General features: G+C 58.8%; 1 protein-coding gene across 1 annotated transcript in view; it reads left to right on the top strand.

Annotated features, from left to right (window-relative positions):
- Positions 1–26,571, top strand: part of LOC119091278 (plexin-A2) — a gene marked incomplete in the record, with an annotated part of 177,961 nt that extends 151,390 nt beyond the window's left edge. Inside the window, 20 exon segments of the mRNA XM_037213967.1 lie at positions 7,291–7,422; positions 9,008–9,209; positions 11,861–12,027; positions 12,761–12,958; positions 13,283–13,777; positions 14,218–14,346; positions 14,665–14,796; positions 15,329–15,505; positions 15,819–15,905; positions 16,420–16,582; positions 17,698–17,965; positions 18,260–18,400; positions 18,874–19,087; positions 19,503–19,692; positions 20,552–20,838; positions 21,274–21,545; positions 21,882–22,024; positions 23,834–23,979; positions 24,440–24,580; positions 25,062–26,571. Coding sequence (XP_037069862.1) covers positions 7,291–7,422; positions 9,008–9,209; positions 11,861–12,027; positions 12,761–12,958; positions 13,283–13,777; positions 14,218–14,346; positions 14,665–14,796; positions 15,329–15,505; positions 15,819–15,905; positions 16,420–16,582; positions 17,698–17,965; positions 18,260–18,400; positions 18,874–19,087; positions 19,503–19,692; positions 20,552–20,838; positions 21,274–21,545; positions 21,882–22,024; positions 23,834–23,979; positions 24,440–24,580; positions 25,062–25,097 — 3,720 coding nt within the window.

Genomic DNA, 26,571 nt, shown 5'->3' with positions numbered 1-26,571 from the left:
GTTCCCTTTAATTTCAGTACTTTCTTTGTGAAGCTCTTTACTTGGCTTCGGGCGCTCCAATTGAAATATGAAACCCGAACACCGGGTGCGTAGGCTCTTGTTCTGGTCGAGGAGCCAGCTCCCAGCTTACAGCTTTGCCTATGGTTTAGTTTGGCCTCAGCATTCCGCGCCAGCCTCTAAAGTTGGTGGTGCCCGGTCGCAGAATTGCTGGGGCCGTCCGGCTTGTTTACTCGCCGCCGCGGCGCTCTGGGGAAGTCTCCATCTCTATCGGCGTCGCCGGGGTGCCCTGGGGACGGGGACGAAACGCCCGCCGATTTACTGCGGCACCACCTGCGGAAACTTGGCTGTTCCCCGCCTCCGAATGGTGCTAGTTGCTAATGGTTCAGCTTTGGCGCGCCTGTGTGGTTCAGTTTTGGCGCGCCGTCCGTGCGCAGCCCGGCCATCGAGGCGCTGCTCCGCGACGGAGGCGTCCGAGCTCGCAGCTGTTACCATTGCGCCGCGTCGGCCAATGCGCATGCGTGTGTTGCTAGGCAACAATGTATTCACGATTTGCTGGTTCCTCGTCGGAAGATGCGGTGAGAGGCGGAGGGGAGGGAGGACTGGAGACGCCTGGGAGAGCCTCAGGTGTTTGGACGAATTTTATTTGGCCCCGAGCCTCACACCAATCAGCCATTAGCTCGGGAGGATTCCTGCTAGGGCTGTTGCAGGGACTATAAAGCGACGGCGCCGTCTCAGGGGATTTTCAGTTGCGGCACAGTGGAAAAACGGTTGGAATAAAAGAGCCGCATCGTATCGCGCCCAAGCTCGGCTCAAACATGCGACGGTGACAGGCTTTAAATCGCGCTGACGAAGAAAGACCCTAAGTCCTAGCGTGTCAGCGATTGACGCTGCAGGTTCTTCAGAATAAATACCGAGGTTTGCCGTGACTGCTTAGCAAGGCAGCGTCCTTCCAAAATATGACGTGAAACAATGCAGAAGTGGCCTTTCCTGCTGCTCCGCCCTGGCGCCATGGGTGAGACATGTGACTCGCTTAGTCTGACGTTTACGGCTATTTCGATTGTCAGCTACCGGGAATGTTTGGCGAAAGGATCCTGCACCCGCCGACGGCACGGACTCACGCCGTGCCAAATAGGTACGGTAGAGAGCCGGCGGCTGGTAACGAAGCCCGATGTCGTGATGTAGCCGGGCCGGGCTGCGATCAGCTGACCGGCTGAGGTCACTGATCGGATCGGTGACAGCGCGATGGACAGATACCCGGCTTAGTGGCCCCTATGTCTATGCCCGACGTTGTTATCCTGGCAATCGCTAACGAAACAGGCGTCGTCACCGACTGCAAACGGGAATTCAGTGAGGGTTCGGGTTCCCCGTGTCCGATGCAAATGCCACTCCACGCGTCGCATGGGGAGATAGCCTGGTGCGCGGCACCAGCGCCGGCCGAAAACAGGCCGCGCCCGCTTGTGCAAGCAGCCGTGTCATCTGACACCACGCCAGGAGGCACCCGCTGCTCTGGCCCGTCGGCCGGCACCGTGACGTGCCGCGGCGCGTGCCCGGCGGACCAGACACGGCCGTGCCCGGCGCCGGCGGCTCGTGCGGCTGTCGCACGGCGATGGGCGGCTGGTGACGCTGCCTGCAGCGCGGATAGACCGCTGCCCCGGGCACGGGCAGGCCGCTGCCTGGTCGTCTTACACAGAAACAGAGGCAGGTTCTTCCGGAGATTACAAGAATACGCCCCTTCATCTTTGCTTTGACGCTGGCGGGGCAAATCCAGCCGAACCGACGCCGCACGGGCGGCAAGATGACGCTGCGGAGCCGGCTGAAGACCACGGCCAGCCAAGATGGCCGCCGCTGTCTGGCCACGCTGAATCTTCTCCGCTCTTTGTGCTCGTTTACGTCGAAGTGCGCTGCTTTGAGTCGCACTAAGTGGCCGCCGCTCATCATCATCAACTCGACATCAAATTTGGTGTGTTTGCTGGGCGCGCGACCAGCGTTGAGGGTCTGCTGCCACGTTAATGACGCACATCCAGGCGGGCGGCCTTTGTGGCGGTGGCGTCCGGCGGGTTATTGCCGCGCCGCAGTTGCCGCCGGTCGCGGCGTGCGCCGCGTGACGTCACGGCGCCGCTTGCGGCCACGGCGGCCGCGGCCGGCGCGAGCGACAAAGGCGTTTGCCCTTGGAACGATGCCCGCTGTAATCAACGCGTCAAAGCTGGGTTTACGTACGGCTGGCGTTCGCAGAGAATCGGGCCCTGCTTACTGCGCGTCTGCAACCGTCGCTCGTTGGCAGCTGTTTTGCAGCGGCTTGCCGTTGCTGTGTTCGGTTTGCTGCCCGCGTATTTTCCCCGCTGACTGTTTCCACCCCAGGCACCATTTTCTTCCGCCTTTCTAACGACCGATGCTCTGATTGAAACGGACTAAATTCATTCCTAGTTTCTCAACTTTGGGTAAATACCTACTGCGCTTTATATGAAGGAACTCCGAAAGTTTGCTTTTAGCCTACGGTCCTAAAACTGCGAGACGAAAAGGTTTGTCCGTAACGAAAAAACTTAGCGAGTGCAGCTCCATTTAGCTGTCACATCAACCGTCGTATTTTTGTTTAAGACGCAGCCGCTGCTCTAAAGCGTCCCCACTGCCACAACTACGACCCTGAAAGCTAGCCAACTTTTCCGATTCGCAAACCGTGACTTCAGTCGCTCGTTTCCTGTGTCGCGCCGAGTGTACCCCGTGCACCGGCGTTGTCCCCCGCACGCGTGCACAACATGCTGCTTCGGCGAGGCGTCGCTAACCTGGTGCGCCCGTTCGCAGGCGCCATCACGGCCAAGCTGTCGGTGCGCATGTCCCCGGGGCCGGGCTTCGAGGCCACGGACTTCGTGGCCACCGACTTCGGTTTCTACGACTGCAACCGGTACACGCAGTGCGGCCAGTGCGTGAGCGCGCCGTTCCCGTGCGACTGGTGTGTGGACGGGCACCGGTGCACGCACGACACGGCCGAGAACTGCCGCAACGACATCCTCGTTACCGGCGTCAAGGTACGACCAGCGCCGCGCCAGTCCGGTCGCCGGTGGTGGGATGTGGGCGCAACACACGTGCGGAGATCAGCACAGGCTTGTCGACCGGGTGCTGGGGTTTGTTCGTGGGTGTGGGCATGTGGGCTCGTGCGAAGGCGACGTTTGGAATGTAATTGTATCGACGGGTTGCATTCGACTCACATGTGTTCGTCGCACGGTTTATCCTCTCAGCGCTCTTAAAATTTACGGACTACGTTCATCTCCTGTACTGCCTGGGCCTCTCGTCGCTGTCTTCGCCGCCGCAACACTTGGCGGAGTGCGCTTGGCTTTAAGCCGGAGGCACTTGTCGATCCGCGTGCTGGAGTAATGTACGAGGATGATAAATCGGGTGGGGAGCACGCTTGACCAGGCTTTTCTCGTACGTGCTAGCACTTTCTGCCCAGGCGTGGATGATAGCGTCAGACACATGGCCCACCGAACTCACGGCCACACATTGGACGAATTGTCGGCTCCCCTGCGCCTGCCTGACCCACTGATTGGTGTAGCCACTACTGGGCGCGGACTGCGGAGATATATCCCAGAAGTTTTCCCATAAGTCACCTCCTATTTTGCCCGTAGAGCTTACGTTTTCACCTTTACCCATTTGCCCTGTTAACCCTTTCAAAATGCCATTTTCAGGTCACGTTCCCCTCAGGCACCAGCATGACCCTTCCAGTCTTGGTCTGTCCTCTTCAATCTCAGAGGCATGGCTACACCCATAGAGCCGCCCACTCTACTTTCGCTATGCTGCCATGGGTGATCACACCGTGCGCCGATATGTCCCGGCGGAAGCGCTTCACGTCGGCCCTGCCCGTTCGTTGAGGGCCGCTGAATTAGTGATGCGTTCGACACCACTCAGCGGTTTAGTGTGGGGCCGGCCCGTAAAGCACACGATCGGGCGGCCGGCCGCGGCTGTCGGATGAGTCAGCCGTTCACCGGTGCCCGCCGTGGGAAACTGACAGCCACCGGCCGTGCTCACGACCGGACGGACGTGTCCGGTGCGCGGGCTGGCGGGCGTGCTGACGGAGGAGTACGGCGCGCGGGCCGGCGGACGTGCTGACCACCGGACGGACATGTGCGGCGCGCGGGCCGGTGGACGTGCTGACCACCGGACAGACATGTGCGGCGCGCGGGGCGGTGGACGTGCTGACGACTGGACGGACGTGTACGGCGCGCGGGCCGGCGGGCGTGCTGACGAAGTAGTACGGCGCGCGGGCCGGCGGATGTGCTGACGACCGGACGGACGTGTACGGCGCGCGGGCTGCCGGACGTGCTGACGGACGCCGCTCGCCGTCACCAGCGGCGGCTGAAGGCCGGCGGCGGCGTCTGACGACGTCTGCGGCTTGTCGGCGCGCTGTTTTTGGCTGCGGGCGCACGGTTTACCATTGGGCACCGATGACTTCATGATTCTCGTCCTGACCAGGCGTGGCCTTCACACAGACCGCACCCGTCGAGATGCAAACTCACCGTAATAGCCTCATTAAGCCCTAGTGGTAGTGGCAGGGCACTCGGCCGTTGTCCATCCTTTGAGTGCAGAGCCATTGACTGTCGCTTGGGGCCGCGTCCCACGGCCGGGCCCGTGCCTTTGGCCGCGTTGTCTCCGGCCGTCGTGGCCAGAGCCGCGTCCAATTAGTGGGCCGCGGGGCGACCCGCACGCGCCGCCGCCCGCAGCGCGCCACATTGCCTCCGCCGGCGGCGTCCGTCGGCCGCACTGGACGCTGTTTGCGACGTGGCATCCGCCGTAGGGCGGGACGCCGGAGCCTGGGGAGCGATGGCGCCCGACGGCTCGCGCCGCGCCGCGGCCGGTGCCGCTCCCGGCGCCAAGGAGACGCCGCTGACGCGCGGAGATTTGTGGGGCTGTCCGGGCGGCGACGTCGGCTGTGTGGCGGCCCGCCGCGCCCGCCGACGGCCGGATAAGCGGCGGTGAGAAGCGCCGGCGGCCGCGCAGCCCGCGTGTTTCGTCCATTATCGAGCCTTTCATCGCGCGTCACTGTCACCCAGTCTTCGGCGCAGCTTCCCGAAGTCGCCACGGCTGACATGCAGATGCTCGTCGCGCTTCGTGAAGGCCCATTAGCGATGCATTGAATTCGGCTCTGACCCTGAACGCGGGACGACGATGCGCGCGGCCTGTGCTGAACATTGAAGGATGGGCCGGAACAGTGGAACAGCGCGCGGTGCGAGCGTGCCCACGGGCTCCTCTGGCAGCAGCTGACGCAGCTCCGGGTCCCCCGGCCTGCCGATTACTGGCGGGACGCCATGCAGCCAGAATGCCGTTAAAGTGCCGGTGTGCCGTTGGCGACTGCGACGGCTTCTGTTCTCGCTCTCGCGTCACAAACGGCACCTATGGGCGGGAAAGGCATGACTGGTGGTTTGTTACATCTTACTGAGGCAGGAGCGCTTGGCTGACTGCATTGGCTTGGCTTGGCTGACTAACTTGGCTTGGCTGACCAACCCTCCCACGTTTCCTACTCTTTTGCCCTGTACTCCTCAACTCTCATCCTCCTAGTTTCTGCCCGTCACGCGTTAGCGCTCGCTCCCAGTCCGACCGCCTGAGACGCGCTATGCACTGTCGGAACTGGGAGGCGTCGAGCGCAGTGTCTGCGACGCGCGCACCAGACCTCCCCCGGGCCCGGCGCACTGTTTACCCCACGCCCGGCGGAGATGCTGATCGCGCCACCGGCGCGGATTAGGCCTCGTTAGCTGCCGAGTGTTCGGCAGACCCGCCGCCCAACTTTCCCGCTGCCGGCGCAAATCGCCAGCTTGATCCCCGCCGATCCGGCGGCGGCGGCGGCTAAGTAGCAGGCCGTCACGACGGGGCCTTGTAAGGCCGCGGAGGGTTTCCTGGTGGCGGCCGCCGCGGCCTGGCATCAGATACGGGCGACGGCCGGCGCCGGTCGCGGCCCGGCCGCGTTCTTCCTGGCCGGACCCGCCGCCGGCCGCGGTCTTCCTGGCCGGACCCGCCGCCGGCCGCGCTCTTCCTGGCCGGACCCGCCGCCGGCCGGGCGCTCCACGGGATGCGCTCGAACGTCATAAAATAGCTTCAGGAAGCGGGACGGCGAGTTGCTCTGGTAGTGGATTCTGCCGTACATTTGGAAATTAGGATACTCTTGTGTCTGCACTGTGTGCCATGCAATTTGGTTGCGGACGGTACCTACATCAGTTTGTTAAACTACCTACGGCTGATTGGGGCGAAGTGTGCGAGTTTTGATACCTGTAAACGAGTTAACCCACGAGTTTTGGGACCTGTTGACAGTTTGCAGTTCAAAACTGGACGCCTGGTAGTCAAGTAGTTGCGGTCAAGTAGTCTGGTGTGCATCAGCGAGCATGACTACAGATTACCGCCACTTTTGAACAACGGCTGGGTCTCGCTGCGTGACGACGCTGATGTGCTAGGCTAATCCTGGGCGTCCAGAAGCTGCATGATGACTATCTTGACTGGTACCTGTAGCGCCCTAAATCTTGCGGCACCAAACGGGGCGTGTGATTGGCGTTGACAGTTGAGTTGCTAGGAGACGCCTCGAGCCGTCCGCTATGTGACAGATGGCGCCGACGCGCACGTACGTGGCATTCTGACGTCTTGACGGCCGATCGTATCGGACCGGCCCTCACTATGGTAACCGTTTGGCAACTAATTGTGTTGGCCTTTGCGGGCGTTAAAAACAGCGGTAACATTCCGCTTTTGACAGCGGCCGGTTTAACAGCGGTACATTTGACATGACTCACGCTTCTCCTGCGTTGCACTGGCCTTCATCAGCGAAACAATGCGACCAATCTGTCGGCTTGTAGCACTGCACATAACCGCCAGTACGGAATTCATACCTTATAAGTAGACGCCAATATCAGCTGGGATCAAAGCGCTGTTCATGATGACTCAGGGGCTGGTCCCGGAAGCGCGGCCAGCATCGAGCGGCACTTCGTCTCGAAGTCAGTGGTCGGAATGTCAAATGTCAGCGCTTGCCGAGCTGGCCTTGCCGCTATCCCGGACATGTTTACCCTCCGCCGGCGAGCTGGCGCGCGCGGTGCTGCCGCCGCCTGACACCACAGGCTCTCGTCGGCACGGCCGCGTGCCGCGTGACCCGTGTTAGAGGTCGGCGAGCCGCGGCGACATGTGCGGCGTCTGGTCCTGGGACCTGATCTGGCCTGATCTGACTTGATCTGACCCGATCTGACCCGATCTGACCCGATATGTACCGATCTGACCTGATCTGGCCTGATCTGACCTGATGTGACTTGATCTGACCTTCGACAGCGGATCGGCCCCAGCATCCGCAGCGGGCCCGGCTTCTGCCCCCGGATCAACACCACCATCGAGGGCGACGTCGAGCTGCTCGTGCCCTCCGGCAGCCAGCGCGCCGTCGTCGTCCGCGTGGAAAACATCCCCGTGAGTGGGGTGCGACTGGGCATGACGCCGGGTCATCATGACTGGTGTGTTGTGGTTAAGTGGGGCTTCCAATCCGCCGATCATTCTAGGCTGCTGAGGGAGAGGAAGGGATGAGGGCCGCAAGAGTGAGGCGTGCCAAGGCGAAGGTCTAAAATAGCATTACGGAAGCGTTGAGGTTTCTAAAGCATGCGTTTCAAATTCAATATTATTTTTTTCGCAGCACATCAAAGTCGCGCCTTTCTCTATAAGAACCCCGCCGCGGACCCCGCCGCGGGGCCCGCCGCGGTAGGACAGGTCCAGCGAGTTAGGGGCGGCGAGAGAACAGGTCCAGCGAGTTAGGGGCGGCGAGAGAGGTAGGGCGGATCCAGCGAGTTAGGGGCGGCGAGAGAGGTAGAACAGGTCCAGCGAGTTAGGGGCGGCGAGAGAGGTAGAACAGGTCCAGCGAGTTAGGGGCGACGAGAGAGGTAGGGCGGATCCAGCGAGTTAGGGGCGACGAGAGAGGTAGGGCGGATCCAGCGAGTTAGGGGCGGCGAGAGAGGTAGAACAGGTCCAGCGAGTTAGGGGCGACGAGAGAGGTAGGGGCGGACCCAGCGAGTTAGGGGCGGCGAGAGAGGTAGAAACAGGTCCAAGCGAGTTAGGGGCGGCGAGAGAGGTAGGGCTGATCCAGCGAGTTAGGGGCGGCGAGAGAGGTAGAACAGGTCCAGCGAGTTAGGGGGCGACGAGAGAGGTAGGGCGGATCCAGCGAGTTAGGGGGCGGCGAGAGAGGTAGAACAGGTCCAGCGAGTTAGGGGCGGCGAGAGAGGTAGGGCGGATCCAGCGAGTTAGGGGCGGCGAGAGAGGTAGGGCAGGTCCAGCGAGTTAGGGGCGGCGAGAGAGGTAGGGCGGATCCAGCGAGTTAGGGGCGGCAAGAGAGGTAGGGCAGGTCCAGCGAGCACCTGTCCTACCTCTCACCCTGCGGGGTCCGCCACGACAGTGTCCTGACAGGGCGGGGTATGGCCGCCCGGCGAGGCGGTCGTGTTGGGCGCGCCTTCAGAGCCGCCGCTCAGCGCCCAATGTAATTAGTGTGCGGCCGGCGACGTCCTGCGGCCGGGGCCGCGCTGTCTCCCGCCGCCGATACCGACCGAGTCGAGGCGGCGTCGGACGCCGCCGCCGTCTGGCTCTCTGTGGGGGCGGAGGGGACCCAACAAGCTGGTGACCACGGCGCCTTGCCCGGAGGCCGGAGCGCGCTGGCGTGGGCTTCGGGAGGGTCACCTCGCGACCTTGGAGCGGGCTCTGTTATCCTCGAGCGGTCCGTGTTCTGTGTGACTGCCGCATGGGGCCTGGCTCATGTGTCCCGTGACGTGTGTGACAAGCGAACCCTCCGGAGGCGGTCGCGCGCTAGCCAACTGATGCGCCGCGGAAAGGACACCGTGGCGTTATTTGAAATATATGAGCCGAATCGGGCTGTTGCTTGCGACTTGTTCGAACTGACCTTTGCCGCTTGACGTGATTCTCATGCCCTGGAGCACCCAACCTACGTGAAGGAGCTAACCCTCGATGGGCTGACCTGCAGCCGGTGTTGACCTGCGCATCGTGTCCGTTCCAGCGGCTGATAGCGCAGGGTCGGTTCATGTGCCAGTTCAACATAGAGGGTCGAGTCATCTCTGCCGGCGCCTCGCCGCTCGGCAGCAACATCTATTGCCAGGAGATGGAGTTCTCGTACAACGCCAAGCGGCCCAACACAACGGCTGCGTTTGCCGTCATCTGGAATGGCAACAAGCCGTTGGACAACCCAAAGAACGTCCACGGTGAGTGGCGTCAGCTGTGTGCATCGCTGCATGTGTTGAAATTGGTAATAAAAACATGTTTCACCGAGTTTCAACGAGTCGAGGGGGGGGGGGGGTTTCATGCGCTTCAACTGCACGGTCAGAGTATTTCACCGGGTGCATCCAGCTTCAGCAGATCGCGCAGGCTGTGGCGTGCTGGATTCTGTTAGCGAGGTTTCTTGATACGGAGTTCTTGTGACGCAGCTTCTGAGAAACTATGGCCCTGAAAGCATGTTCTTTACGAGGGTGGCGCCGGATGGAGAGCGCTGCTGAGAGATGTCATCAGGCTGTCAGCGGTGTTCGTCCAGAATGACGGTTTTTCTAGGTGCTTCCACCTTTTCTGCGATGTCCGGCATTGTGTTGCGTGGCCTCGCGAAACAGCGTGTGGCGAGGCTATTCTTAGCCTGAGGTTGCGGCTAGCCAATATGAGATGTCCAGCTCCGAGCCGAGCTGAACAGGCTGGCTGTGTGAGACCGGGGAGCGCAGCGGCAGCCATCCTCCCGTCGCGCTCGACCCAGCCTCGCACACTGTCGTGGCGGCACGCTTTGGCCTTGCCTGTGGGTTGGGCTGTCGAGCCCGCTGTTGTGCCGCGCCTCTGCCGCGTGGCGCTGCGCGGGGCGTTATTGGCCAGCTCTGCCCTTCCAACCCGATGGCCCGGGCGCGGGGGCGGCCGGGGGTTGGCGGAGGTCGGCCCGGCGGGGGCAGAGGGGCAGGAAGACGCGGGGGCGGCCGGGGGGGCGGCAGAGGTCGGCCCGGCGAGGGCAGAGGGGCAGGAGGACACGGGGGCGGCCGGGGGGGGGGGGCAGACGGCCGGGGTCTGTTGACTCGCGCCGTGACGTCGGCTCGGCCTGGCGGCGTGGAGCTCGCTTCGTCGTTCTCGTCTGCCGTCTGCTGCCTGCCCCGTCCCCTCCCCCACACCGCTTTGTCGACGGGGCCGGTGTCGGCCGCGCGGTCTCTTAGGAGCATTGTTGGGATATTGGATGCTGGCCGGATCGGCGTTTTCCGAGGAGGCGAGAGCGATGGGGAGTGACCCAGTATGGCAGTCATGGCCGGCCGGCGCTGGAAGCGGCCCAGGGGACGGGACAAGGCGTCGCCGGGCACGGCTGAGCCACCGACGGGCTGGGGCCGCTCTCCTCATCGGTGCCGTCATGAAGCGGAAGCCTGCGCTAGCGTGTTGAAGAGGTGTTTAGATGGAACTTGGTGGTGCAGGCGTGGTCATTGCTGTCATGTGGAACCGCCAGTGCAAATGAATTCTTGCTACATAGGCTACCGCCACTGATATGAGACGGTCATGCGTCTTAATAATACTAAAAAATTCGGTGTTTGGAGATGGCTGCCTACCAAATTTACGTTGTCGACACTTCTTCGCAACGGTCTGCGTTTTGTCTCCTGACCTGAAGCCTCCGATCAGAAGGGCTTGGGTGTTCCCCCGATCACTTCAAACAGCGTCTCATGCTTTACGATCAGAAGGGCTTGGGTGTTCCCCCGATCACTTCAAACATCGTCTCATGCTTTACGATCAGAAGGGCTTGGGTGTTCCCCCGATCACTTCAAACAGCGTCTCATGCCTTACGATCAGAAGGGCTTGGGTGTTCCCCGATCACTTCAAACAGCGTCTCATGCTTTACGATCAGAAGGGCTTGGGTGTTCCCCCGATCACTTCAAACAGCGTCTCATGCCTTACGATCAGAAGGGCTTGGGTGTTCCCCCGATCACTTCAAACAGCGTCTCATGCTTTACGATCAGAAGGGCTTGGGTGTTCCCCCGATCACTTCAAACATCGTCTCATGCTTTACGATCAGAAGGGCTTGGGTGTTCCCCCGATCACTTCAAACAGCGTCTCATGCTTTACGATCAGAAGGGCTTGAGTGTTCCCCCGATCACTTCAAACATCGTCTCATGCTTTACGATCAGAAGGGCTTGGGTGTTCCCGATCACTTCAAACAGCGTCTCATGCTTTACGATCAGAAGGGCTTGGGTGTTCCCGACCACTTCAAACAGCGTCTCATGCTTCAGGCTGCTCGATTGCCACGTTTTTTACTTTCGCGTTGTTGGGTGTCATTTTGGGATGCAATAGCATTCATGTGTGGTGATGTAACGATGTCTGTGCTAAGGTCACGAAATGTGGCGTGACGTATTCCATACCGCATACGGTGACTGGGTCCGTAATGTCGTGATTCCCACTGATTAGCCGCCTTGCGTAACTTCCAACAGATGGCGTGCCGCCGACCGTATCGTCGTTGCCCCACGCTCGCGCTCCTGTAATCACCGATGACTCTCGGGCGCGCTCCATTGTCCATGTGTGCGTCCGTCTTCCGCGACACGATTGTAAGCTGCACATGACTGCTGGACTGTGCATGCCAACGCGGAGGCTTCACATATTCATATTGATAATCATGATTGCATTGATTGGGCTGGATGGTTTGGCGGATGATATTTGTGCTAAGTCATCATGCACACGTGGCTTTTTCTGGTGTTAGACTAGATTAAGATCGCGATCCCGCAATACATTGGGGAATGCAAATCACTTTTTGACCTAATGACCTTGCGCGGCCTGACCGGATCCCGTTGCAGTTCTAGTGCGCACACAGCGTCGTTCGTGCTGTGCTCTGACGTGACCTGACCTGTTGCAGTGCTAGTATACCGGTGTTCGGAGATGGCCGACAACTGTGGCGAGTGTCTGGCGCTGGAGCCGCGCTTCCACTGCGGCTGGTGTCAGACGACCGGACAGTGCCAGATTCGGGACCAGTGCGCCGCTGACAACTGGCTCGACCGCGACCAGCCCTGCCCTAATCCCCAGGTTGGTGCTCACCTGCCCTGCCCCAATCCCCAGGTCGGTGCTCATCTGCCTTGCCCCAATCCCCAGGTCAGTGCTCACCTGCCCTGCCCCAGTCCCCAGGTCGGTGCTTGCCTTCTCTGCCCCATCCCCAGGTCAGTGCTCACCTGCCCTGCCCCATCCCCCAGGTCAGTGCTCACCTGCGCTGCCCCAGTCCCCAGGCCGGTGCTCACCTTCCCTGCCCCATCCAATTGGTCGGGGCTCACAACCCCGTGGGGCAGCGGCGGCTTGCGGCCGGGACGTGCGTGTCGCGCGGCCGTGCGTGTGTCCGTGCGGGCCGCGGTACGATCCGTGCGGGCCGCGTGTGGTCCAGTGTTCCGGATCAGGCTTTAATTCCGTTCGTTCGGCGGCGCAGAGTTCAGAACCGAATGGGTTTGCAAGATTGGGTTGGGTGATGACTGAAGGAACTCGTCCGACTGTGCTATTTGGAACGGAACGGTGCGAGAGTCAGATGACGTCGTGGTAATCATTCACGCGAGAGCCGCTGGCCGGGCGGCCATGTTGAAAAATGACTGACTTGTTTAGACTGGGACCTGGGAAGCAAACGATCAGCCTCGCGTGTTTCCACGTTCAGGGCAGGCTGTAGCGATTGCTACAAGCCGATGCGCAGCTGATCACCACCCCACTCCCATCCGGAAGAGGCCAACGCCTACCCAGGTCCGCAGCGCCATGATCAGTGCTGCTGCTCATCCGCCAGGTGCACGAGTTCAGCCCCAAGTCTGGTCCGTATGAGGGCGGCACCAACATCACCATCACCGGCATCAATCTGGGCAAGGACTTCGGGGATATCTACGACCAGGTCACAGTGGCCGGCGTGCCGTGCAGGCCTATTGAGTCGCTGTATGTGAAGACCCGCCAGATAGTCTGTGAGGTCGACGGACCGGGTACCAGAGAGGTAAGGCGGAGGCTTGGATGGATTGGATGGCGGGGGTGGGGAGGGGTGACGGTTGGATCCGTAGGCCAGGGATGGGACGGGTGTGTCTGTCCGAGATGGCCTCATCAGTTATGAGTGCATACCGTTATGCTTCGAACGGTGAACGCCTTTGATCAGTTCGGCTGTACAGTTTGCATATGGGGCGGTATTTTTTCATCATTGATTATTTTTGAGGAGTACGTGATTTCACTCCAAGCACGGTGTGCTAAAACTGGGCCGAAACCGAACCAACACCGGACCACGCACCACCGAGTCGCCCGTGACGCCCCCTCCCCCTGCCTGCAGTACCTGAGCGGCCCGGTGCTGGTACGCGTCGCCAGCTACCAGGCCAAGTCGGAGCAGAACTACCGCTTCGTCGACCCTCGCATCGAGCGCATCGCGCCCGAGCGCGGGCCGCGTTCGGGCGGCACGCGGCTGCGCATCTTCGGCCTGCACATGGACGCCGGCCTGCTCATCCGCGCCCAGATCAACGAGCTGCCGTGTCGCGTGCTGGAGACGGCCTCCACTTACGCCGTGTGCGTGACCTCGGCGGCGGCCTACACCACCGAGGGCCGGCTCAGCATGACGTTCGACCGGTCGAAGCGGCTGCTGGCCGGCCAGACGTACACCTACGTGGACGACCCGCAGGTGCTGGAGGTGACGAGCGGCCCGAACACGCAGTACAAGGTGCCGAAGGGCGTGCCGTCCGGCGGTATCCGGGTCAGCGTGCGCGGCCGGAACCTGCAGCACGTCCAGGAGCCGCGTATGGCCGTGCAGCACGCCGGCCGAGAGTACCTCAGCGTGAGTATGCCGCCGCTGCCGCCGCCGGGGGAAGGGGCGCGCGCCACCGGAGCCTGGCCGGGTCCCCGCCGGCCGCGCGCCGGACGTGAATGATTGAACGACCGTTTGGCGGCGTGGGAGCGCGTGGACGGGGCGGGAGTGAGGTCCTTCGGCCGTCAGGCTGGTCCATCGCCTCCCGGCTGGGTAGCGGACGTTGTCCGGGTGAATGGTTTTTCAGTGTTTTGGTTTGGCCGCACGCCAGCAGCAGTCTTTTCGATAGATGGTGGCTGGTGTGTTTGAGCCCGGATCCCAGACGGCCTTCAGCAGACTCCGCGCCGCCTGGCTGGGCGTCTCCGAGGTGCCGCCAGCCGCCCGCACGTCACGGGCCAGCGTCTGTGTGACGGTCTCGAAGCTCGCACGGCAGACGGTCGCGTCACTACGCCGCGTCCGCTGTCCCGCAGGAGCCGTGCAAGGTGCTGACGGACGAGCTGATGACGTGCATGACGCCGCTCATCCCCGCCTTCCTCGATCCGGACAGCATCAGACCGGAAAAACCCGAGCTGCTCGACTACGGCTTCGTCATGGACAACGTAAGTCACGGGAGCTCCTTGTGGTGCGGCCCGTCTTGCGGTCATACGCTCCGCACGTGACGCTGCTCCTTGATGGAAACGGAACATGCGCTTAAAGAGTGGAAATTATTTTTGGAGTGGTAATCATCGCTGTTCATTATTTACCGGAAACGAATCAGGCTTCAAAACGGCTACGTGTTCTGTGAACTGTTTTTGCCGTTTGGTTTCCGTACCGGTTTTTTGGAGTGTATCGCACGTTCCACCGCACACGTCGGCTCACCTCTGCGCTGCGGCGGCGGCGCCGGGTGAGCTCACTGACCTCTGGGCCGCGGGACACAGGTGCGGAGCGTACAGAACATCTCCACCCACGGCGGCAACGGCAAGTTCCAGCTGTTCCCGGACCCCGTCTACATGCCCTTCAGGGACGAGGATGGCATCAAGTACTACAAGAGCGACTACCTCACCATCAATGTGAGCCCGCGTGGGGCTTCTGGCCTCGCAGACACAGAGGTGCCGTGAAATGTCGCGAGGTCTTGAGGATTTAGTCCGGACCTCGCAGGCTGGTGATCAGTGTTGATGGTAACAGTGCTGTTTGGCGGCCCCTGACCCTGCCATCCGAACGTAATATTCCGGGTCAACGGCATAATTTTACGGCGATCTTTTTGCGTGCCCCAACGCTCGGCACGGTTTATCCCGCCCCGGAACGTCATCTGACCTTTAGCGCGGCCGCTGCCATCGGCCGCAGGCCATGGCAGGCAGGGGCAAACGATGAGCGCCGAGAGTGACTCGAACCCACCCCGCCACGCATGGGGGAATGGGAATGCAGGTGCTCCAATGTCATCGAGTGACGTAACAAATCCAGTTTTGAATGAGCAAAACTGTCGCGTGACGTAACGTTACACACGCTGCCGCAAGGAGATGGTCAACGTTGGCATACAGATGCTCGTGCGGGATCATCAGCCGGGTCAGCGATGATCTCGATCGTCGTTCGCCCTGCCTTCAGGGACGGAACCTCAACTGGGCCTGCAAAGACACGGACGTCACCGTCCACATCGGCACGGCCTTCTGCAACGTGACCTCGCTCTCGCGAAATCAACTGACCTGCAAGCCGCCCAGCAAGGCGCCCATGGCCATTGGCAGCGATGGACAGCCCACCGATCGCCAGCTGCCGCACGTGGTGGTTAGTGTGCGCTGGGATAGATGGCAGCACGGGTAGCACCTGGCGCTGCTACCCGGGTATGCTGCTTGAATGCGCAAAAAATATTGCTACGGAGATGTGGATGTGGATCAGATGAAAAATGTCTAGAGGTGTATCATCACAAATTAGCATGTGGTGCAGTAGATGATTTGCATTCGTTCACGCTATTTCCGTCACGAATTATTTCAAGCTCCGTGAGGAACTATTCTGCGCTCGTATGTGTCCCTGTCTCACGTGTTCAGTCTTTTCTGACCCCCTCCCCTCCCTGACTCGTCTTTACCCGGCCGTCCTCCAGGTCCGGATCGGCAACAGGCTCAACTACACGATCGGTCGGCTCTCGTACGCGGCAGCGGCTGTCGGAGGCGGAGCACTACCTCAGGATGTACGTGGAAAATAGGCGGCCTCCTCTGGCTACGATCGCTTCGTGCAGCGGGAGTCTGAGCCCCGCCCGCCTCAGTCGGGCATTTGGGAGACACACTGTGCCGTTGATGTATTGGGCATGCCAGTGTTACAGGGAACGCTACAGGGAGCGTTTAATGTCGAAATATGTTATCTTGACTCGGGATGTACTCAAGTGCTTGATCGTTTGCTAGCGTCTTACCATTAGCGCGGTTGCGTGTAGTCGGGTTTAAACGCTGCAAATGTGCGAAATATATAACTTCCGCCGCTCGTGTCTGATTGAAAGAAGAGGAAATGTGATTGTGCTCTACTGCCGTACTCACTTCCGTCCGTTCCACCCATGAAACACGCCACACCGACCACTCGCCAGTGCACATTAGTGCTTGTCAACTACTGCGGCTCAGCACAGCACCAATAGATGGTACTGTGTTGCTGCTGCCGTGAGCCAGCTGTCGGCGCGCTTCTGACCGGCAACCCTGGTCTCCCCCGCTGCGAAGGTGATTATCGGTGTGGTCGTGGGCGGTGCGGTGCTGCTGCTGCTCGTTTTCGTCATCCTGGTCCTGTACCGGCGCAAGTCGTCCGAGAGCTCGCGTGTGCTAAAGAACATGCAGGAGCAGATGGACGTGCTGGAGCTGCGCGTGGCCGCCGAGTGCAAGGAAGGTGAGTGTGGCGGACGAGCACCGGCGACCGGCCGGGCGGCGGCGATCTTGATAGACGCTCCGGCGAGTCTTGGTGGCGGCTTAGATTTGGTTTGACAAAGGAATTACTCGGGCTGTGGTCGCCGCCAGGCGCTTTGACTTGCACTCAGCTTGGTGGACTGTTTTTTCTCCGGTCTTCGTCGGGTGGCAGTTGCACTGAAATTGACCCAAGGATGGTTGACGTGCCCTCTTGTGTGTATCCAAGCCTTGACAATTTCTGGCAGCCTCGACGCTCGGACCGCTTGTCTCGTGATTTATATTCATCGGTGGTTGTGCGGTTAGAGCTGATGCCTGTAAGTTTGGGGATTTTGTGTTCGAAGTCTGGGGATGCCAGAAGCCTTTGCTGCTATGATGCTTACGCTCGCAAACCGCGCCAACCCTGGTTCCTCTCAGGACCAAAGAGCAGCTGACGACGGCCGTTGAAGTCACGAGCCGAAATGGCGTGTGCAGAATAACGCGTTAACGAGGAACCATAGTCTGAATAATCGTTTCACCGAGGCAAACTTTTCAAGACGAGTGCATTTACTCATAAACAGACTAAGAAGGCCAATAGTTCGAGTAGATATTTTGTCAGTGCTGACACTGCCTCCTACATATGCTTTGGGACGACATGCTTGTCCTGCTTTGACCTTGGGGACTGGTAGAGTTCTTTGGCGATGCTGTAAAATGAGATGCGATCTCGTCTGTTGCTAACAGGAGGTACGATCGCTTTTGTTGCTATGCTTCGCCGTATGGAAGCTCAGACACCACAGACACCACAGGCAGACACAACAGTCGAGAGATGTATGCGCGAATTACATGTGTTGGTGGCATGAATGTTTCCTTTGTTATAATTTTATCCCTTATGGCATTTCTTAACCGCAGTTTGTCCTTTATTGAATTCCGTTATAGCGGTATTCATCGTCCAAAGAGTGGTTAATTTTTCCGTTTTTGCTAGCTGCACGCACGCATTCCGTTTTGTTTCGAGCGTCTCGTTTCGGGCGCCGGTACAGCACGCGGGCCAGCTGTCGCGTCCTCTGGTGCTCCCGCCGTCTGGGTCAGCCACGCTCACGGCCGCCGTCTGCTCCGCCGCTTCAGCGTTCGCGGAGCTGCAGACGGAGATGACGGACCTGACGTCGGACATCACCGGCTTCGGCATCCCGTTCCTCGAGTACCGCGCCTACTGCATGAAGATCCTGTTCCCGAGCCAGGAGGACCACCCGGTGCTGCAGTGGAACAACCGGCCCGACTTGCAGCGTCGCGAGAAGGGGCTGCGCCTCTTCGGCCAGCTCATCATCAACAAAACCTTCCTGCTGCTCTTCATCCGTACCCTGGAGAGCAACCGATACTTCAGCATGCGCGACAGGTGAGCGCGTCGCGGTAGGAGTGCGCTGGCCGTTTCCTCTATCTGTTCATATCTCAACCGAATGGTACGTGTAGATGCTTCATGGGAGCAGTCGCGCCGTCTCTGACACGGTCAGACAGAGTCGTGGCAGCGTGCTAGCTGGGGCGGTTCGCATCGCACGCCTCAGCACCAGCGCGGTGCTGGCAGCGCGGCCTCGCGGGTCCGGCTATTCGAAGTGACCGCCCTCAAAGACGAGCAACCGTCGTGCGCACCGCAAGAGACAGTGCTGTGACCGGACCTGATATCTTCTCGCAGGGTGAATGTGGCCTCGCTGATCATGGTGACACTCCAGTGTCGGATGGAGTACTGCACGGACATCCTGAAGACGCTGCTCTCGGAGCTGATCGAGAAGTGCACAGAGTGCAACGGTTCCCACCCCAAGCTGCTTCTCAGGAGGTAAGCTGGCGCTGCCACCAGCCCTGCTGTATCTGTCCACGAGCGGAGGATGGGAAGTTGTGCAGGCTGGTGTGGTGCTAATGGGATCAGTCACATGTAATGAGTCCCTCAGCGACATAGCATAGTCACCACAGTAGGCACGTCGTCGACACACCCACAGACAGCATCATGCACTGATAGGGACCTCCAATGACAACGAAATGTCGCCACTGGTTAAATCATTGCTAGACCGTAAAAGGACTGCTAAACCGTATTCCTCCAGACGCCACCTTTGCAATTTCTTACTCTAGTCCATGCTATTGACAACCACGCGTTTCTTTTCCTGTTTGTGTTTGAGGCCTGTAATTGGCGCGTGGTTCCGGCCACCTTCGTGCCCCGATTTCACCTGTCCACGGCTCGCTCGGCGAGCTCGATTCTCCGCGCCCTCTTCCGAGCCCCGACGCACCCCAACCCACCCAACCCGCCGCCCGCAGGACCGAGTCAGTGGCGGAGAAGATGCTGTCCTCCTGGTTCACGTTCCTGCTGTACAAGTTCCTACGGGAGTGCGCCGGCGAGCCGCTGTACCTGCTGTACCGCGCCATCAAGCAGCAGGTGGACAAGGGCCCCGTGGACGCCGTAACCAGCGAGGCGCGCTACTCGCTCTCCGAGGAGAAACTCATCCGACAGCAGATCGACTTCACCTACATGGTCAGTAGAGGCTAGGGCGACGGTCGGGTTGATGAGGCTCACTGGTGCAGGTTGATGTGGGTTGCGTGTGTTTGGTGCGGGGTTACGGTGACCTTTGCATGCTGGTGTGATGGATTCCTGCGCCAGAAATATCTGCTTTCCGTGTATGATTGGACTTGCTGGCAAAGGGCTTAGGATGGCAAGATTTTCACCGTGCAATGCGCAGCGAATGTTTGCGTATTTTTTATTCCGGTCATCACGTGCTAGCTAGGTATTCAATGGCGATGCCATAGTTTTATCGGCGCACAACATCTGCACGCTTTTTCGAACTCGATTGTCCGTGTGTGACTGGAACGGCTGCCCGCCCCTCGCAGACTATGTTAGCGCCGACCCCACGCGTGACCCGGCTCACCGTGCGCCCCCCCCCCCCTCGCAGACGGTGTACGTGTCGATGCCGCCACAGACCATCTACGTGTCGGGTCTGGACCCGCACCAGGACAACGCCGATATACCGGTGCGCGTGCTCAACACCGACACCATCACCCAGACCAAGGAGAAGAGCCTCGACTACATCTATCGCTCGACACCCTTCTCCTTGCGGCCGCGCAAGGAGGACCTTGACCTAGGTACGCTACACGGCTCTCAGATTTGTTTTTATGACTGTCACACCCGACCAGGTAACCGGACGGGACGCTCCTAATATCCCAGACCCGCAGCATGTCTCACGCTGACACGGAAACCAGAAGACCGGGTCGCAGCAGTCCCTGGTGAGAGGTGGAAAAAAACATGAAGAGTCAGATGGTAGGTCTGCAGCTGTGTTAGTCGCAGCAAACAGCATGCCAAGGCTAGGAACAGTCCTTTGCGTACGCTGGAATGTAACGGTCTGCTATGTTGTCTCTTACCATCTTGGTAGGTATATGAGCGCAGTCATAGTGAAACGGGCTTGCAGCTCAGTCACGTGAGTATGTGGGGACTGTCACCGAGTATGTGGGGGATGTGATGTCCATTCCAGCTTTGGCCGTTTGCGTGGCGGCTTGGATCGGCCGGCTGAGTGCAGTCTGCTGCTGTAAGCTAAGTATAGCATGCTGCTGCACGGACGTCCGATGGTGAGAGTGAGGGAAAGGGGGAGGGGGACCGGCGGAGCATTAACAACCTTGCACCAGAGACGGCGGCGGAAGTGGTCACAGGTGCCAGCCATTTGCTCATTTCCCTCAGGATTGGACGCTGACACGCAAACATGTTTTCGCTCGGCAGCGGTCGGCTCCGGGGGCGTCGCGAAGGCTTAGTTCCGGGTCATTTGGTGGCGGCGTGGCGTGTGGCATGTGTCCATCGTCGTCACGCTGCACAGTGCGTGCTGGAGCGCGCTGGCCGGTGTGTCGCAAAATGCCGCCATCTTCGCTCGAGACGGACCCGATGAGTGGGTTAGGCTGGATGTGTGTGGGCGAGTCACGCCGCCCGCCCGACTGACCTTCCCCGACCCCGCAGAGTGGCGCACGGGCAACTCGGGGCGGCTCATTCTTAACGACGAGGACTCCACCATCAAGCTGGAGGCCGGCTGGAAGAAGCTAAACACGCTGGCATATTACCGCGTGCCGGACGGCGCGCTGCTGACGCTCGTGCCCAAGCAGAGCTCGCTGTACAATCTGAGCATTCTGTCGGAGAAGTCGGACAAGTCGCACAAGTACGAGACGCTCAACCTGACCAAGTACGGCGCCCAGAGTCCGCCTCTCAGCCGAGCCATGAGCCCCACCAACCAGGAGAACGGCATCAAGGTGAGAGACGCCTGGCCCGGAGGCGGTCACGGGCGGCGTGCCGGTACGACCAGAGTTGGCGGGGTGAGGCGAGCACGCACGCGACCATGGTTCTGCGATACAGGCTATTAGCGTGCTGCTGGACGGTGTTGAGTTTGTGTCAGGGTTGTCGCTAGTTTTTACACGGATTATGTGGCTTAGTTCGCTCATTTGCCAAAGGCTGTCAGGTTTGTCACTACCTTTACACGGATCCCGCGGTTTATGTGTGTGTGTTTGTGGCCCTTTATCGTTGCATGCTTGTTCGTCCCTGCGCTCTGTATAAATTCGAATCGGCCAATCACGGAATGTCCTGTTGAGTCCAACGCCGCTTAGAGAGTACGCTCATCCGCAGTTGCGTGGATCAGTCATAGTCACGCGTCTTCACCCCGTCACCGCTGACCGGGTCATCCGCTTCAGGTGTGGCATCTGGTGCGCCACTCTGAGTCAGAACAGCGCGACGGCGAACGCGGCAACAAGATGGTCTCGGAGATCTACCTGACGCGCCTGCTGGCCACCAAGGGCACGCTGCAGAAGTTCATGGACGACCTGTTTGAGACCATCTTCAGCACAGCGCACCGCGGCTCGGCGCTGCCGCTGGCTATCAAGTACATGTTTGACTTCCTGGACGACCAGGCGCTGCAGCACGGCATCGTCGACCTCGACACGGTCCACACGTGGAAGAGCAACAGGTGAGGCGGCGGCGACGGTCTGGTTCACCCGGTAACCTCCTGGGAGACATTGGTGCGGCGGGCGAGAGGAGGGCTATGGCCCAGCCCAGCCATGTGATGCCAAGTGCTGGGAGGACTGGGAACGGGAGGCTTATCCCTCACATGGGACAGGCGGAGGCGTGACACAGAAAGTGAAGGTCTTGTTGAACACCGCTGATGCTAGATATTGCGATGAGTTCAACGTTTTGTTGTGTTGTGGGAGACGCAGTCGTGCCTTTTGTCATTTCATTGCACGCCATTCAGGATCTGTTAAGTGCCATTCACAATGATCGCTCACACCAATGTGTCCACTTTCAGTTTACCGCTACGGTTCTGGGTCAACCTGATCAAGAACCCCAACTTCGTGTTCGACATCCACAAGTCGAACATTGTCGACTCGTGTTTATCGGTGGTGGCCCAGACCTTCATGGACTCGTGCTCCACATCTGACAACAAGCTCGGTACGAGAACAGACCCTGTCGTCAACCTGCCCTTAGACTACTAGTGTCAGCAGTAATATTTATGGAAGGAATTCGTACTGAACATTAGCAGGGGACGCCCAAGCTGATAGCCTTTCAGCATTTTGAGCTCTTACGCGGAAAAGGACCGACTTTCAGGATGCGGTGAGGTGCTGGTAACGACGAAGTCAGTTGACCAATGGGATATATGATGCGAATACTGGACGTTTTAAGGCAGTGCTTACGGTCATGACTGAATAACGTAAAGCAAACAGAAGTGTACAACTGAAGCACATAAAAGAAAGGCAGTGTTCAGAACCAACGGAGTCCCAGTAGATTAAAGTTATCACTGTAATAGATCACGAAAGCTCTCACATCTTGAAAACCGATACACGTTTCCGGGGTTAAAGATGTCCGAAACACAGACAGCCAAGCCGAAGAATATCCGAAGCAGGCAGCCAAGCTGAAGGTTTCGATGACCCGCGCCAGATGTAGCGTTAGATCGCAACCTGCCGCAGGACATCAGTGCTCAAACCAATAGTTTGCGAGCTTTTTCTAAATCCACGATACCTGAAAGGCAACGGCAATGCCGCTGAAATTAGGTCTTAAGACATTTTTGTCCTTAACCTCGATAGAACCTCTTGATCTTCATGGAACTTGGCTTGATCGGTGTTTTTATGTTAACTATATTTAGAAATACGTAGTTGTTGTTGCCCTGAGGAATGGATGTCGTGCAGGGAATTACACTTGTACTTAACAGTCAGTTGCTGGTCATGGAGACGGCTTGGATTAGGCGCCTGTGTTTCGGGCAGGCCCCATACTGGTGTCGTGCATGGGATGCTGTGGTGTGGGAGACTGAATAACTGCTTCGATGTTCGTGGCCAGTGTGTCCATAACCTAATACTTGGTACAGGTCATCAAGACCTTTCTACAAAGTCTTTAGTGTTTTGGACAGCCTTTGGCATAATACCATGTATTGGTTGTGAGGATGTGATAGCATATGTAGTATTGTTTTTATTGCTAGTGCTTGCACAGATTCAAAACATTTTCTGTCTTCCGCGTGGCTTGTTGTTTATTGTTAGCTCTTGCTTGTTGTTGTTCAGTGATGACCAGGAGTACTGCCTTGAAACATCGAGTATTCTAATAATATTATGAATTCAGAGATTGCATGCCAACGGTTGCCGACGACATGAGGCTTACAACATACCAGGAAGTACTTGTGCAAGGTACTCGTGCGTTATCAAGCAAACTTTGGCCATATTTTCAATACTCGGCGCTTCAAACATGTTCATGGTCTCGTTTCGGAGCCCTGTTTGAAATGTCGAGTGACTGCTTGTGTGCCTGCTTGTCTGTATCTGCTTGTCTGCTTGATAACGTTGTTTAATCGGCGCCTTTCAATATTTTGAAGGTCGATAATTGTCAGCATCAGAACTCTGAACTGGTGATGCCGAAAGGGCAGACGTTCAATGTGATTCTTGCTTATATCAAATATTCTCATAGTATATGATTATGGCCTGACTACATCACTTAAGTAGTACTACCTGGCAGGTCGAGAATCGGTTATGTTCAGCACAAGAACTTGTTAGAGGAATTCGGGCCGTCTATTTCACTGTATTTACATCTGCGTAACTTTGACTCCGGGCTTTAGTTTTCATACATGCCTAAACATATTTATTGATGTTTGTCTACTGATACCCTGTCACATGCGTTATTGTCAAAAGCAATTTGATGACGGGAAAATGAAGTGCCAACTTGTAATTAGCACTAAACGATATGCCCCCCCCCCCCTTATCACCTTTGTTTTGATTTTAGGCAAGGACTCGCCGTCTAGCAAGCTGCTGTACGCCAAAGACATCCCCGTCTACAAGGAATGGGTGACGAAGTACTACGACGACATCAAGATGATGCCAGCCATCTCTGACCAGGACATGAACGCCATGCTGGCAGAGGAGAGCAGGGTGAGTCTGGCATCCCGTCAGTGGCGTCAGCGGCTGCTCAGCAGATCTGGACCAGATCCGGTGCTTCCGAGGACAATTGGAGAGAACTTCAGACCCCTTCACCGAATAGCTGCCATTGGCAAGATGGCGCTTGGTAACAGGGCAGCGCGCCAGTTTGAGAGCTTTCCAATCTTGGAAGCTACTTGAAGGCAGTGAGAATTCGGTGGATTGCTGTGGCGAATGGCCTCTTCGGGCGAAATGTGTTCCGGTGTGCGCCCGCTCCTCATCGCCTCCTTACGAAGCCTGGTCGCTGCTCGGTCTGGACATGGTCCGCTAAATTTCATCTCACCCCAGTGTTCTGGCCCTCGGCTCGGACTCCCCCCCCCCCCAGAAGATAACTCGCTTCGCCTGAACCGGCTGCCGGCGCGACGTCGTCGATACCCACGCTGGTGACCATGTTCCCCGCCCGCCCCGCCCCCAGCTGCACCAGCAGGAGTTCAACACCAACTGTGCACTGCACGAGCTGTACGCGTACGCCGTCAAGTACAGCGATCAGCTGATGGCTAACCTGGAGGAAGATGAGTTCTCCAGCCGACAGAGGCTGGCGCTCAAGCTGGAACAGGTACGCGGCCGGCCGGTGCCCCTTCGATCGTGGATCATAACTCAACTCAATGTGAAATTTGCAATCCACTTCGGGCCTTGCGGGGCACTTGACGCTTGGGCGAATGTTCGGCTAACAGTGGGTGGCCATTAAGTAAAGCATTGGGATTGAGCCCCCAATTGGTTTTTTTCATCAATGTTGGCAATGCAACTGATCGCAATAGGACTTTTAATTGGACTAGATATTTGCTACCTTCGGCTCAGTTCCACGCGACAGCTCGCCTGCACCTCGCATCTGTATATCGATTACGTCCACCGGGACCAAAAAAGGCTTCCTACGCCGCCTGCTACTTCGTATTGCGTCACGCGCAGGGAATCCCCAGCAGGAGTTGATGGCGGTCGGACATGATCGCTGCCTGCCGTGCGGGGCGCTGACGCTGCCTGCCGTGCGGGGCGCTGACGCTGCCTGCCGCGCGGGGCGCTGACGGTGCACAACGTTCCAGGTTCACAAGATCATGGCTGGCGAGCCCGATCCCTGACAATTACAGTCGGGCGTGCTGGAGTGGACCGGCTGGAACGGCGAGTGGCAGTAGACGCACATAACTACCGAGCGCGGCGGGCAGAGCTGCGGCGCGGGCAGAGCGCGCGCGCGCCCGCCGCGCACCCCGTTCCAGCCGGCCGCTGCGGCCGCCAGAGGACGGCGCTGATCTCACCGGGCGGCCGCGCTCCGGCCCGCTCCAATCAAAAGCGAGCCTCACCGTGCGCGGGTCTGCGGCCGCGCTCCACGGTCGGGCGCCCACTGTCGGCCGGACAGACGCCGGCGAGGTCTGGAGCCGCACTAGATGATTGTGATACTTGCTCTAAATATCAAATGTCTGTTTTCTATGGCGTGCGCGCGCCCCGTCTGGGCGTCGGTGTGTCTGTGTGCGCGCGTGTGCTTGTCGCGGTGTCTGTGTCGCCGTGTGGCGCCATCGTGGCCCGGTGCCGCCCTCGGGCAGCGTGGTCGGATGTCCCTCTCAACGTGCCTGACTGTTCGTGTGTCGCTTGTCCGCGGCAATCTTCCAAGCCTGCGCCCGCGCCTGCCGCGTCGAGAAGATTCCTCGACCTCTCCATTTCTGCTGATGCGGACCCTTTCGTCGCCGACGGGAAAAAGCGTTGCTGATCGGGGTGGGCGCGCTCTTTTTTGCTGACGAGAGGCAGACATCCGCCATTGTCACAACGTAAGCCGAGTTATTGGCATCTTTTACGTAAGCCTGCTTACTCCGCATTTAAATCGACGATGTCATATGTTATTTCGCTGTTCTATGGCGCCGTAACGTACCCTGCGCGTCCAACCGTCACGCGTTGCCGTTACGTACCCAGGACGGCGTCCAAGTGTACCTTGCGCAGCACTCGTGCCGTGCTGTGCGTGCTTGTTTCGGCGGGGCGGACGACAGCGTCCCGTACTTACCCGCCCGGCTCCCGTGCCATCATTTGTAAATAGCTGAGGATGTTCAGTCATGACACAGCAATATCGCCGCCCACTCGGGGTTGGCTTGTATTCGTTCATGTTCATTTTTTTCACGAGCGCGCTCCAACGAATCCCGCGTCCGCCGTCTGTTTTGTTAACAAGCTGCTTTTTCCATCGCTGGGGAGGTTTTGTATTGGATGTTCTCAGGTATGCCGAGTGACTGGGGTTTTATATATGTTTTATCCTGCGTCAGCTGTATCATGATGTCGGCGAACTCGGCGCTGATATCTCATCGATGCCGCGGGATGGCTTTGTGCGCTGCACGTACAGAAATCAGCATTTATGCGTGCCGACGGAATGGGTTTTGTAACATGGAAGCGGATTGGTTGTTTTTTACTGGATCTAGTCTCGCAGCCAATCCGCGTGAGTGACTTTCACGCGCATCGTGACAGCGCCTGGTGTCAACGGTGCTGCGTGAAGAATGGTTATTGTTACATTATGAATGTATGTGTTTGTATTTGTGTACATCACGCTCATTGCGAAAATACATTTTTCAATGAACT

This window comes from Pollicipes pollicipes, unplaced genomic scaffold, assembly GCF_011947565.3.
Source record: "Pollicipes pollicipes isolate AB1234 unplaced genomic scaffold, Ppol_2.1 Scaffold_3447;HRSCAF=4054_pilon_pilon_pilon, whole genome shotgun sequence".
NCBI classification, from domain to species: domain Eukaryota; kingdom Metazoa; phylum Arthropoda; class Thecostraca; order Pollicipedomorpha; family Pollicipedidae; genus Pollicipes; species Pollicipes pollicipes.
This window is presented reverse-complemented; position numbering and strand designations above follow the sequence as displayed.